Source organism: Callithrix jacchus, chromosome 9 (genome assembly GCF_049354715.1).
Source record: "Callithrix jacchus isolate 240 chromosome 9, calJac240_pri, whole genome shotgun sequence".
In the NCBI taxonomy this organism is placed as follows: Eukaryota; Metazoa; Chordata; class Mammalia; order Primates; family Cebidae; genus Callithrix; species Callithrix jacchus.
This window is the reverse complement of record NC_133510.1, coordinates 112,161,831-112,176,257: the sequence shown is the minus strand read 5'-3', so window position 1 is coordinate 112,176,257 and position 14,427 is coordinate 112,161,831. Positions and strand designations below refer to the sequence as shown.

General features: G+C 52.2%; 1 protein-coding gene across 3 annotated transcripts in view; it reads left to right on the top strand.

Annotated features, from left to right (window-relative positions):
- The window catches only part of FOXN4 (forkhead box N4), a 31,575-nt gene extending 20,212 nt beyond the window's left edge, over window positions 1-11,363 (top strand). For 2 of the 3 annotated variants that reach the window (XM_035257515.3, XM_035257514.3), the window contains exons 4-10: window positions 784-908; window positions 1,001-1,114; window positions 1,429-1,556; window positions 2,195-2,291; window positions 3,484-3,691; window positions 7,591-7,983; window positions 9,473-9,869. In XM_035257515.3, coding sequence (XP_035113406.1) covers window positions 784-908; window positions 1,001-1,114; window positions 1,429-1,556; window positions 2,195-2,291; window positions 3,484-3,691; window positions 7,591-7,983; window positions 9,473-9,732 — 1,325 coding nt within the window. In that variant the 3' untranslated portion in view covers window positions 9,733-9,869. Of the gene's footprint in view, window positions 1-783; window positions 909-1,000; window positions 1,115-1,428; window positions 1,557-2,194; window positions 2,292-3,483; window positions 3,692-7,590; window positions 7,984-9,472 lie in introns of all 3 variants that reach the window. The other variant, XM_035257517.3, reaches the window with a different exon arrangement.
- Window positions 11,364-14,427: the final 3,064 nt, after the last annotated feature.

The following is a 14,427-nucleotide window of genomic DNA, read 5'->3' as shown; positions in this document are numbered from 1 at the left end:
GATTGTCTGGTCAGAGAGAGAAGGACAAGACAAACAGATCTAGGGACAGTGGCAGCCAGAACTTAGGAGAGCTGAAGGACCCAGAGGGCTTCCTGGAAGAGGCAGCCCTAGGGCAAGACCTCTGCATATCAACTTCACTTGATTGGAGGTGGTTGCCTAAAATCAGGCTGGTGCAGTAAGACTCGGTGATGGATTAGCAATGTCTGTCGTAAGCCCAGCAGGAGGTGGGGGAAGTGTGTCTGCTATTCTCATCCAGGGTGGAGGAGCAGGGCTTGGCTATGGGGAGAGGAGGCACAAAGGCATTCTGGACTGAAACCTAGAGGCACTAGGGAGCCATGGCACGTTTTTGAGGAAAAGAACAACGAATTGGCATTTTAGCTTCATGAAAGAAAAGAACCAAGGTATTACATCATCATGATTATCATTTATTATTGCCTCATGTTTATTGAGATTTTATCATGTGCCCTGCAATGTGCTAAGCACTTGATAGACATTATCTCATTTAACCCTCACAGCAAATTTATAGATAGGGGATATCAGTAGTCCAAGGACAAATGGGAAAACTGAGGCTGACCTAAGGTTACACAGCTGTATAGTGGTGAAAAAGGAAACCCACTTTTCACCACTATGCACCGGGGAAGTGATTTGCCAAGCACCTAGTACCTGCCTGGTCTGAGGAAAGGGTCTGGCTCTGTTCTCTGGAGACACCTGGGCACTGGGCCATTCCTGGTGGCAGCCACCATTCCTCTGGCCCAGCAGCATCTCTGTGCTTCTCTTCTGCAGGTGCCTTGGCTGGGGCAGCCGACCTTCATGTGGGAGCCACTCCAAGTCCCCTTCTCCATGGCCCAGCAGGCATGGGCCCTCGAGGCATGCCAGGTCTGGGCCCCATAACCAGCCATGGAGACAGTGTAAGTGCCAGCGCATGGACTGTGGAGAGTGGGCAGTGCCTGCCAGACTGGGTGTCCACCCTGACCCTCTGCCTCCTCCTCTTCCTGCCCAGCAGATGAGCCAGTTCCCCGTGGGGACCCAGCCCTCATCTGGCCTGCAGGACCCGCCACCTCTGTACTCGCCTGCCACCCAACCACAGTTCCCGCTCCCCCCGGGCACCCAGCAGGTACCAGAGGCTCAGGGGAGCCCTGGACTCAGCAGCAGAAACCCTGCCTCGGGCTAGCCAGGGACCTCTCTGAGTCTCAGTTGACTCACCCAGAACATGGGGATAACAGTCCCCACTGTGCTCATGACACAGGGTCATTCATTCCATTCCCGAAAACTCTGCCCTGTGTGGAGACAAGATTGTTTCCTGCGTGGTTGTGAATCCCCACACAAGGCGTTTTGAAACTGCGGTGGGGACGGGGTTACTGTGACGTATATTCTTTCTCACCTTCTCTCTCTCTCTGCCACTTTCTTCCTGCCCCTGCCTGTGGGAAGTGCCCTCCTGTGGGCCTCTATGGCCCCCCATTTGGGGTGCGGCCCCCATACCCCCAGCCCCACATGACTGTGCATTCGTCTCAGGAACTGCACCCCAAACACTACCCCAAGCCCATCTACTCGTACAGGTGAGGTCCAGGGTGGGCTGGGTCAGGGCCGAGGGTGGCTTCGGGAGAAGAGGGATGAGGCTGCCCTCAGAGCGTCTTAGACAGCTAAGTGTGGCAGCCCAGATGTCCAAGGGGGAGATTTGGGGAGTGGGGAACCCCCAGGTGGGAATTGTTCTCAGGAAGGACCATCATAGGGTCAGTCAGTCTCCTGGCACTGCAGACCTGAGTCCAGTGCCCCACTTCACCTCATCATTCACAACTGTGTGGTCTTGGGGAAGTGGCATGACTTCTCTGAGACTCGATTTCCCCAAATGTAAGAAGTCATCAAAATAACAGTACTATTATACCTCATGGGAATTTGGGGAAGAGGAAACAAACTAGGTAAAGTCTAAAGGCTCATATCCATTAAAATTATGGGGATGGGATAAAGAGGGGAGAGGGTAAGATTTCTCAAGTCAGTACCAGTGGTTGAGCCCAGGGTCAAGGAGAAACGGCAAAGGGTGGGAAAGACATTGGGCCATGAAAAGGTATCAAGAGCTCACTGTGTGTGAGTGTGTAAGGTCAAGAAGGGCAGGCTTTCTGGCAGAGGAGGCACTGGGCTGTCAGCCTGAGACCCTTTCACTCCTGGCCTGCCCTGCCCCCCCACCTCCTGCCCCCAGCTGTCTGATCGCCATGGCTCTGAAGAACAGCAAGACAGGCAGCCTGCCTGTGAGCGAGATCTACAGCTTCATGAAGGAGCACTTCCCCTACTTCAAGGTGAGAGGTACCAAGCCAGGTTAGGGGTGTTGGAGCTGCCCTGGACTCTTCCTGGTGTTGCCAGAATCCAGGGCTGGCCCTGGGCCAAAGTGGACCACCCTCTTGGGTTCCCAGTTATGTCTGTATATCTGGTAGTTAGGACATGTGCCTGTATACTCACATAGAAGAAAGTCAGAGACAGGGGCATTTGAACTGGGCTCTGACAGATGAATAGGAGTTCACTAGGCATCCCAAAGGGAAAATGGTAGAGGCACCAGACTAGTTACTCAGCACAGACTCAGTACAACATAATGACGCAAAACAACAGAACTGGCAAGAGCCTTCCCCTCTGAGCCTCAGTATCCTCATCTGTCAGGTGGAGAATCATCCCAAGCTGGCAAGGTCAGTGAGGAGCCTGCATATAAAGGACCTGGCAGCTTCCCACATAGGGTTGGCCACTTAGTAATGTTATACTTGTTATCATCACAGTGAAAAGTGGAGCAGGAAGTTAGAGGGTACCCCAAGCTGTAGGGTTTCTGGCCTGGAAAATGTCCTTAGCAGAAATACGGTAGCACAGTGTGTGTGTGTGTGTGTGTGTGTGTGTGTGTGTGTGTGTGTGTGCGCGCGCGCGCGCATACCCACACATGGTGTGAGATGCATTGCGATATCTGGTTACCTGGCATTTAAGAATAATTTCCTGGTGGTGCACGCCTGCAGTCCCAGCTACTTGGGGAGCTGAGGTGGGAAGATGGTTTGATCCTGGAGGCTGAGTTTGCAGCGAGCCATGATCATACCACTGTACTCCAGCCTGGGTGATGGAACAAGACCCTGTCTCAAAAAAAAAAGTATATTTGCATTGAATACACTTGACCAGTTATCCATTTATTGGCATCATTCTTCCCTGCTTACTTCCTGAGTGGGAGAGAGTGTAGAGAGAAGACCCAGCAGTCCGGGCTGCAGTCTCCTGCATGAACAGTTGGCTGGGGCTGAATTGTAGCTCCTCTTTCATCGGGCGTGGCCACACCAGTTGGCCTCAATCCCCAGCACTCTCTCGTCTCTCCAACTTGAGGCTGAGTGTCAGGCACTGTCAAGTTACCCCTGCCACTGTTGTGTTCTGCCTCTAGAGGCCCGAGGAGGAGATCCCCGGGGTAGCGGAAAGGGCTTATAGGGAGGCCTCTGAAAGGGTCTGCTGAGTGCCCATGTCTCTTCATAGACAGCTCCCGACGGCTGGAAGAACTCTGTGCGACACAACCTGTCTTTGAACAAGTGCTTCGAGAAGGTAGAGAACAAGATGAGTGGCTCCTCCCGCAAGGGCTGCCTGTGGGCTCTGAACCTGTCCCGCATTGACAAGATGGAGGAGGAGATGCACAAGTGGAAGAGGAAGGACCTGGCCGCCATCCACCGCAGCATGGCCAACCCCGGTGAGGCCTGCGGCACGGACACACACATGCACACGCACACATGCATGCGCACATACACACAGACAAGGAAGGACGTGGCCACCATCCACAGCAGCATGGCCAACCCCGGTGAGGCCTGCGGCACGGACACACACATGCACACGCACACATGCATGCGCACATACACACAGACAAGGAAGGACCTGGCCGCCATCCACCACAGTGTGGCCAACCCCGGTGAGGCCCGTGGCACATACACACACGTACACATATACGGGTGCACACACGTGTGCACATGCACACACAGACACACACACACACGGAAGAGGAAGGACCTGGCCACCATCCACCATGGCATGGCCAACCCTGGTGAGGCCTGCAGTGTGCGCATGCACGCATGCACATATACACGGGTGCACACCCACACACACACAGAAGAGGAAGGACCTGGCCACCATCCACTGGAGGATGGCCAACCCCAGTGAGGCCTGAAAGTCCGCAGCACGCACGCAGGCGCACGCACGCGCATGCGCGCACACACACACACACACACAGAAGAGGAAGGGCCTGGCCATCATCCACCAGAGCATGGCCAACACCAGTGAGGCCTGACAGCCTGCAGCACACAAATACACACACACACACACACACACACACACACACACATGCAAGAGGAAGGGCCTGGCCACAATCCACCAGGGCATGGCCAACCCTGGTGAGGCCCAGACAGCCCGCAGCATGTGCACACACACAAATACACAAATGCACACACGTGCGTGTACACACACATACACATAAGTGGAAGAGGAAGGACCTGGCCCCCATCCACTGGAGCATGGCCAACCCCAGTGAGGCCCAGACAGCCTGCAGCATGTGCACACGCACTCACACACACAAGCGGGAGAGGAAGGACCTGGCCACTGTCCATCAGAGCATGGCCAACTCCGGTGAGGCCCAGACAGCCCCCAGCATGTGGACGCACACACACATAGCTGTGAGCGCACACACACCATGCGCCCCTCCTTCCAGCCCAGCCCCAGCTCTGCCTATGCCCTATCCAATCGGCAACATAGCTCAGCTACCATGATGGGAAGACAGGTACCTGGCGAACTTCCCTCCCTCCTATGGAATAGGCCTCCCCCTCCCCAACCCTCTCCAGTGGAGGAATAATTGAGGGGCCTGGAAAGAAACAGGAAAAGCTATTGGATCTCACTCATCATCCATAGTTTCTTGCCCAGAAATGCCAAACTACACAACCATGGGATAAACATTGCTTTTCTACCACATTGACTTAGATGTTTAAAATAGTAACAACACTCAGTGTGGGCTAGGATGTGGAAAAACAGACAGCTTCGTATACCGTGGACAGGAGTTAAGCCGGTAAACTTTTTGAGGGAAAGCTAATATATCATCACCTGCAAATGGTACCCATGGATTGGTCCAATTATTCTACTTATGACAGTGTGTACTGGGAAGAGCAAAGATTTGAGCAAAAGGTTTGTGAGCGGTTTCCATCACAAACTTCCAAGAGTGAAACACAGAAGGCAGTCCAGACATCTCACAGAAGGAAGTTGGTTGAATAAATAGAATGGCATATCATGCAAGTAGTAGAGATGAGAAATATTTTTAAATATTTTTGGATTATAAAGAGATGTTAGGCCAGGCTAAGTGGCTCCCATCTGTAATCCCAACACTTTGGGAGGCCAAGGTGGGTGGATCACTTGAGGTCAGGAGTTCAAGACCAGCAATGCCAAGATGGTGAAACCCTATCTACCAAAAATTAGCTGGGCATGGTGGTGGGGGGCCTATAATCCTAGCTACTCAGGGGGCTGAGACAGGGGAATCACTTGAATCTGAGAGGCAGAGGTTGCAGTGAGCCATGATCGCACCACTGCACTCCAGCCTGGGCCACAGAGTGAGACTCTGTCTCAAAAAAAAAAGTTCTTAGTAAGTGAAAAGGGGCAGGTTATAAATCAACATCCACAGCAAGATCACATTTTAAAATGCGTATATATCCATATTCATTCCCCCCCACACACAAAATGTATGTATCTATGAGAGAGAGAGAGAGAGAGAGAGAGAGAAAGAAAAGAAGAAAGAAAAAGAAAAAATGAATGTGCTGGTATGTTTGGGAAGAAATACACCAAAATCTTCACTGTGAATGGAGGGACCATTGATAACTTTTATATTTTTCACATCTTTCTGTATTTTCCAAAACTTCTATCCTGATTCTAATTAGAAAAAAGATTGCATCTACTTTTTAAAAGAAATTAATGGATTTGAGGAGGGTGCTGTCCAAGGGACATACGCATGGGGACTGTGACATGGGAGGCTAATTCTGCCCCAGCCTCAGGAGTATGGCCAAGTGTGCTGGGTATGACCATGCTGGGTGGGAGCAGGGCTGTGAGTGGCCGGGGATGAGCAACTCCAGGCAGGGAGAAGGGCTGTAGCAGGAGCCAGTGGGCCCTCAGTTGAGGGTATCACATGGCACCCACCCCACCGAGAGCTCTGGGGTCTGGCTTGAGACCCAGGGCCAGTACTGACACGTATTCAGAGTGAAGTCTTGGGCAGGTTATTTTGCCTTCTAGATTCTAAGTGTTCTCATTTCTAAGATGGGTACAACCCAAATAGTTCTTGGGACCCTACCAGTCTACTGTCAACCATGTTGCACTCAACAAGACAGAGCCCAACAACCAAAAATAATTTGAGAATAATTTGTCTTTGCTTGTTTACATCCAAGAGTCTTAAGGATTTTTAACACACAGCAGTACTTCATGTTTCTCCAGCAGCAGGGAGTGGCCAGGACCCCTTGGATGGTAACATACATTTTGTGCCAGTTTCATGGGATTTGTCATTGCTGCCTTACCTCCTTCTTGGAGGGCTGTGAGATTTAAGTGAAGTCAGGGTTACAATGCTGTCCTGTAAGACACTGTCCTGATGACAGGGGCTACTGTTATTATCTGATGACCTTTTTTTTTTTTGGGGGGGGGACGGAGTCTCTATCACCAGGCTGGAGTCAGTGGCGTGATCTCGGCTCACTGCAACTTCTGCCTCCCAGGTTCAAATGATTCTCCTGCCTCAGCCTCCTGAGTAGCTGGGATTACAGGTGCACACCACTACGCTCAGCTAATTTTTGTATTTTTAGTAGAGACAGGGTTTCACCATGTTGGTCAGGCTGGTCTTGAACTCCTGACCTCATGATCCACCTGCCTCAGCCTCTAAAGTGCTGGGATTACAGGCGTGAGCCACCATGCCTGGCCTTTGTTTTAGACAGTCTTACTCTGTCACCCAGGCTGGAGTATAGTAAGTGCAATCATGGCTCACTGCAGCCTCAACCTCCTGGGCTCAAGTGATCCCCCCACCTCCGCCTCCCAAGTAGCTGGTACTACAGGCACACACACCCATGCCCAGCTAATATTTGTTTTTGTAGACATGGGTTCTCACTATGCTGTCCAGGTAAATCTTGAACTCCTGGCCTCTGGCTATCCTCCCGCTTCAGCCTCCCAAAGCACTGGGATGACAGGCATAAGCCATCAAGCTCAGCCTTTGAGGTCATCTCTTATTCCTCAAAGATTCTGCACAATTCATGGTTTTGTTACATCTCCACAACAACCCTGTGCAGAGTGTGTGATGCTTTTGCTCTACGGGCAGAGATGTTTAAAATAATGAAATATTACCACCCAGCATGGGCCAGGCTGTGAAGTATTTAACAGATACCTTCATTTACAATGGGTGGCAGTATAAGCTGTGAGATGAGATGATGCCTACATCATTTCACAGGTGAGGAGACAGAGGTTCAGAGAGTCTGAGGGGCTTGCTAAGGTCACACAGGTGGTAACACTGGGCTTTGAACCCAGGCCTGGGCTGGGGCCTGCTATCTGCTGGGTGGGTTCTGAGTGACCTTTCCCACTTGCCTGCAGAGGAGTTGGACAAGCTGATCTCTGACCGACCTGAAAGCTGCCGGCGCCCAGGCAAACCGGGGGAACCAGAGGCTCCCGTGCTGACTCACGCCACCACAGTGGCCGTGGCGCATGGCTGCCTGGCTGTCTCGCAGCTCCCACCCCAGCCACTGATGACCCTGTCCCTGCAGTCAGTTCCCCTGCACCACCAGGTCCAGCCCCAGGCACATCTTGCTCCAGACTCTCCAGCACCGGCCCAGACCCCGCCACTGCACGCCCTGCCGGACCTGAGCCCCAGCCCGCTCCCCAACCCCGCCATGGGAAGGGCTCCTGTGGACTTCATCAACATCAGCACCGACATGAACACCGAGGTAGATGCCCTTGACCCCAGCATCATGGACTTCGCTCTGCAGGGTGAGGCCAGAGGAACGGTGACGGGAATGGAATTGGGGAGGGGAGAGGCCCGGGGGCCAAAGGGAGTGAGTGAGAGGACTGTACTGCCTACATTTGCCCCACGGTCTTGTTCCCATATCAACCACTTTTGCAAGTTGAGCGTCCCTGATCCGGAAATCTGAAGTGCTCCAAAATCTGAAAATTGTTGAGCCCTGACAAGATACTCGAAGGTCATGCTCGTTGGGGCAGTTCAGAGTTCAGATGATTGGCTGGACTAGGGTTGTTCAACAAGTTCTAGCCACTGACAGCCAGCAGGGAATGAGCGCTTGCTGTGTACCAGACACCAGGCCAAAGCATTCCATAGACTTCACCTGAGGTCACCACCATTCCACATCCCTGTTCTGCTGATGAGGAAACTGAGGCAGAGAGAAGTGAAGTCACTCACCCAAGTTCACCCAGCTAGTAAGTGGCAGAGCCTGGCGTTAAACCTCGGTCTGTCTGACCCCAAAGTTTTAATCAATAACTGCTTCAACTCACATGTGCCAACCCCATGCCAGGTCACACTGACCCACTGCAGACCGCATGCTCCTTCCCAATAAATGGGATGTGATGAATGAACAAGGGAATTTGAGGTTTCAGCCAAGGCTCATACTTCATCCATTCACTAGCACGGGTGCCACTCCCATGTTCCAGCCAAGGGTGGAGATAGCCTCTGCCCCAAGGAGTTCTGTCTCTAGTGAGGGAAATGAACAAGGTAGCAAGTCAGTTGCAGCTGTGAAACAGGTAGATTTGAACCTTCCGGCCTCCCTCTCCCTGGACTGTTGTATAGTTCAGTGTGCTGAAGAAAGGGAAACGTCTCATCCCCCTGGCTTTGACCGTAATGATATGGGGGTGAGAACTAAATGCTTTTCACAAGTCCTCTCGTTTAACCCTTGCCACAACCTGAGGAGCCGGGTTCGCTGATCATCTCCATCTTATTCTGAGGTTCTGAGATGGAAGTGACTTTCCCAAGGACACTCAGTGGGAAGGTGAGGGTCCAGGGCTGCGACTCTGGCTTTTCTATGCGTTTTGTTTTTTGTGGTTTTTTTTGTTTTTTTTTTTTTTTTGAGATGGAGTCTCGCTCTGTCACCCAAGGCTGGAGGGCAGTGGCACAATCTTGGCTCACTGCAACCTCCACCGCCTGGGTTCAAGTGATTCTTGTGCCTCAGCCTCTCAAGTAGCTGGGATTACAGGTGTGCACCGGCCAGGCCAGGCTAATTTTTGTATTTTAGTAGAGACAGGGTTTTGTTATGTTGGCCAGGCTGGCATCGAATCAAACTCCTGGCCTCAAGTGACCCACCCATGTTGGCCTCTGCTGGGATTACAGGTGTGAGCCACCACGCCCGGCCCCGTCCCCCTTTTCTACAACACATGACACCACACATAGTCTGTGTCTTCCACTAAGATGGGGGACTCAAACTCAATCATTTTATGTGAAGCCAGCTCACCCTAATGCTTTTGTCTTTGAAAGGGAACCTGTGGGAGGAGATGAAGGACGAGGGATTCAGCCTGGACACACTGGGCACCTTCGGAGACTCCCCACTTGGCTGTGATCTGGGGGCCTCAGGCCTGACCCCTGCCTCGGGTGGCAGCGACCAGTCCTTCCCAGACTTGCAGGTGACAGGTCTCTACGCAGCATACTCTACCCAGGACAGTGCGGCCGCATCAGGCACCGGCTCCTCCTCCCAGTGCCTGGGTGCACAGGGGAACAAGCCCATAGCCCTGCTTTGAGCTCATGGCCTCACCTGCCCCGGAACCCCGGCACCCGGCTTGGGCAGAGAACTGACTGGAACAGGGTGTTCCCCGTAGCCTCTCCTGGGGCTAAGTTGCCAGCTGGACAGGGAAGCAGTTCCCCTCCATGGCCCCCCTCCTTCTCCTCCCTCCCACTGGAGCTTCTGGGGCAGCTTCTGGGGCTCTTCCAAGTCAGAAGGACAGAGGAAGACAAATAAGCAACCCAGCATCCCTCCTTCCCTTGCCACTTCTCCAAGGCCTGGACCACAAGGCCTGACCATGTTGAGTGAGACTTCTCCATCCTGGTTCCTGGCTGGGTGACCTCCATGACCTGCACCCCATTTCAGGACACCTTGGTGCATTGAGGAAACACCTTGGGGTGAAAGCCCTTGAATTCATCCTTCAATGAATGATGAATTCATTGATGAAACCTCAGCCGCAACCTTCAGAGTCCAGGGTGGGGAGTGGAGCTGGAGAACCTGAGTTCTGAAATGGGAGCCTGCCTAGGTGGCCTCCAGCCCCACCTTTCCAATAGTCTGTTAGAATTTTAGTAGAGCAGATTCCTGGGCCATGCCGGGCACCATGACCATGTGTAAATTTATTTATATTTATTGTGGCCTGTCCACCCCCCATCTGCAAACCCAACCCGAGGCCCCTGGAATGAGATTCCTGTCCCTCCCTCCCTCCCAGCCATCCTAACTCCTACAGGCCAGCGAATGACATCTCTAACTGGCTGGTCATCCCTTGGCAGCCTGGGACTCCTTTTTAGAACCAGCAAGCACTGTTGATACTGTGACACATCCTATTTTTCCATACTAGAGACTACATATTTTTCTAACTGTTCATGATTCACATCTCTTCCTGCATGTACCTGAGGGGCGGTGCCATCGTTTGGGGGCTTGGGTGGCTTTCAAAGGGCAAAATGCGACGGCAGAGGGAGGAACAGGAGGGCTGGTGCTTTTGTACTGGGATTTAAAGCACTCCTGAAGGAATGAAAGCAAACTGAACCATGGAAAGCTCGAACCATGTGGTGAGTGGAGGCGGACAGCACCGCAATGCATGATGTTTATTGGTTCCTCGCCTCTCTGCCCTGCAGCTGTTTTTATGTTTCTTTTTCTCTTGTTGCTAATTACTGAGTTTCCAACTGGCAAGTTCTGCAGATAGCTGGGTTAGAGGGGAGACAGGTGAGAGAGCTGGGCAAAGAGAAGGTGAAAAATGCTCTCCCAGCAAAGTTGAGACAGAACACTGGGGAAGCTGCAACCTCACATACCATCCCCTCTTTCCACAAGATGGAAGTAGACTCTGTCTGGGAGTTCCCGAACCCTAGAGCCAGGATGCTGTTTAATCAATAGCTCAGCCAGCTGCCTGGGAGGCTTTTGGCATCAAACACCACCCTGAAGGGCGAGCTTTAAGTCCTTCCCAGTTCTGGAACTTTCCACCGAGTATCCACCACCCTTAGACACACTCCTAGTGCTACCTGTCCAACCCGCACTGCCCATCTGCCTTGTGTGACGTGCCCCCGAGGAGATGTTGAAATGGTTGTTCATCAAGACTCTGCGTTCGGGCAGCAGCAAGACTGTAAGTGTAGAATTGATTTACTCTTCTGTCAATAAAGCCTGAATGGCGGCGGCTCTGTGGCTCCTGAGGAGGTGAAAGGGAGATCAAGGATAATGACACCACTTACCCTTACAGGTGAGGTCCCATTTACAGATGGGGAAATTGAGGCCTAGAAAGGTGACACCACTCAACACCAGCCCCAGGTGCTCTGACACCAAGTTTCCATCGCACCACAAGCCGGGGCGGGGGGCGTTTGTCCTGATGGTCACAAGGAGCACAGCCTTCACTTACTGTCCCTCAGAACCTGGCACTGGACAGGCATCATTTCAGGCAGGGATCGTGAATGCCATTGACCACTCAGAAAGCAGAGGCTTAGAGAGGTAGGGTGGGCTGAGTGTGTGTCCCGGAGCTCAGCAGCACAGCTCAGGTGTATACCTTGTGTCAGAAAAGAGAAGATGGAAAGAGACGCATCCCTTCCAGCACCTGCTATATGCCAGGGCCTGTGCTAGTCACTGCTGTCCATTAGCTCATTCTGTCCTCACAACAGCCCTAGGAAGCATGTCTGATTTGATATTACACCCATTTCACAGATGAAGAAACTGAGGCTCAGGGAATAAAGCAGGTGACTTGATGCCCAAGATAACAGGCAAAGTACACATTAATTAGGAGTCTGCCTAACCCTTAAGTACACCCAGGAAGTGGCCTGCAGCCTCAGGGGAGACCAGATTCATGCACATGCAACATTTCATGAGCGAGGAAGCATGTCTGGGAGGATGGGCTGTGGGTGGTGTCAGGAAGTACTTGCTGGAGGCACGGGGTAGGGAGAGGGTGCAGCGGCCCTGGCTTTCTCTGCCCAGCACTTGTACCAGCTTCTCCTTGGCTTGGCTTCTGAAAGACCCTGTGAACCCAGCCCAGCCAAAAAGAACATCAGAGCCTGCAGCCATTCCCTGAGATTGGCTGAAGTGGGGAGTGAGGGACCTAGGCCGTGGTGTTCACAGCCAGTGAGCATCCCCCAGGGACTGTGCAGGAGCTAGGGGGCACCCTCCATCTCCTGGGGTGCTCAGCTGGGAGAGTGGAGCCCGAGCCACTGCACCACCACAAGGAAAGGGCTGGAAGCCCACGATTGAGTCTGACTTCTGTTCCTCACCATGGGCAAGCAGGAGCCAGGCATATAGAGTCCAGGCAAAAACGCCAAGGTTACAAGCTCTAGGCAGAGCTCTGGTCACAGCCAGAGTGCCACCTGTGCAGGGGCCACAATGTCACCAGAAGAAAGCATGCAGGAGACACTGGGGGAATGAGGCTTCTTCTGGGGCCGAGCAGCTCGTGGTAGAAAAAAACAAACTGCTCTCAGGTTAGCACCTGCCGCAGGCTGCACGGACTTCAGCACTGGTCAGGCAGCGTCTCCCGGAACCCACCACAGCCCGCACCACCAGTGGGATGTTCCCATTTCCCAGATGAGGAAACTCGGGCTCAGAGATCATGTTTCTAAAGTTTTCTTCCCCTTCTATAAGAAATCTCCCATATTCTAACAACAAAAATAGTAACTGCATTCACTAGCATGTATAGGGGGTTTATTCCCTGCAGTGTATAATACAAGGACACAATCTATTTTATTTTCCTCCTGGGTCCTAATCCCTGGAACCTACGAATACGTTATGTTACCAGGCAAGTGGGAATAAAAGATGCAGATGGAATTATGGTTACTAATCAGCTGCCTTAAAATAGGGGGAATTGCCGGGTGTAGCTCACACCTGTAATTCCATCACTTTGGGAGGCTGAGGCAGGTGGACTGCTTGAGCCCAGGAGTTTGAGACCAGCCTAGGCAACATAGACTCCATCTCTACAAAAACCATTTGCCAAGCATGGTGGTGCGTGCCTGTAGTCTCAGCTGCTCAGGAAGCTGAGGCAGGAGGATCACTTGAGTCCAGAAGATAGAGGCTACAGTGAACTATGATTGTACCACTACACTCCAGGCTGGGTGACAGTGCAAGACACTGTCTCCCCCCCAAAAAAGGCAGAAGATCTCCCCAGATTATCAAGGTAGGCCTAAGGGAGTCATAAGAGTCCTACAGGTAAAGGAGGGAGGCAGGAGAGTCAGTGTCAGGTTTAAAGATGCTATGAATATGGAATGGGGCCTCTAGAAGCTGGAAAAGGCAAGAGAAGAGATTCTCTCCGCTAGAGCCTCCAGAAGAGCCGCAGCTCTGCTGACACTCATTTTAGCCCAGGGAGGCCCCTGTTGGGCTTTTGACCTCCAGACCTGTAGAAGGATAAATTCATGTTGTTTTAAGCCACTAAGTTTGTGGGGATTGTTACAACGGCCATAGACAATAAATACATCCCCATCTTACAGAGGAGGAAACTGAGGCTCTGAGAGGTTAGGTAGCTTAGGCATGATTAATAAGGGGTAGAGATGGGATTCAAATGACACTGTGCTTCCCCCACGGTCTTTTATCACGTCTCAGAGGGCTCAGCTGACACCCTCTGTTTGCTGGTTTAGAGAGAAGCAAAAACTCTCCGAGGCTATGTGACCGGGAATTAACCCCAGGTCTACAGGTCTCCCGCCCCTCCATGGTGCTGTCATGGCCTAGCGTAGGCTCCTAAAGGGCATTCAGTGTAAGTTCAGGGAAAGTAATAAGAAGATCCGATCAAAAGTAGGAGACGAAGTGGTGGAGCTGAGCATCGCCTCCTTTGGAGGATGCCAGTTGTGTTGACTGTTTTTCCTATGGGTATAGATGCTGGACCTCTGATCTCCAAAATCAAAACCCTCAAGAGTCCAGGGGAAGCAGGACAGAGATCTAGCTGGCAGCTGAAATGTGGAGAAATCCAACAGCAGCCGAAGAGCCAGGCTGGGCCATCCCCAAGGATGCCCAGTCCATAAGAACCTGTCCAGCATCTTCCACAGCCACTCACAGGTTGCCACAGGACAGAAGCAAACACTCCCATGAAAGGGAGGACAACCAGGCTCATCTCTAGGACCCACATCCTCTGACCCCCAAGCCTGCCCGGGCTTTCTCCTGTGGGATAAGTGCCCCCAACAGGTGGAAGCATCTTGTTTTCTCCAGTGTGGTACTTACCACCTTCCATTATTGACTAGCATCTCTGGTAATTACAGAAATGTAATCAAACTTGCTGGTTATC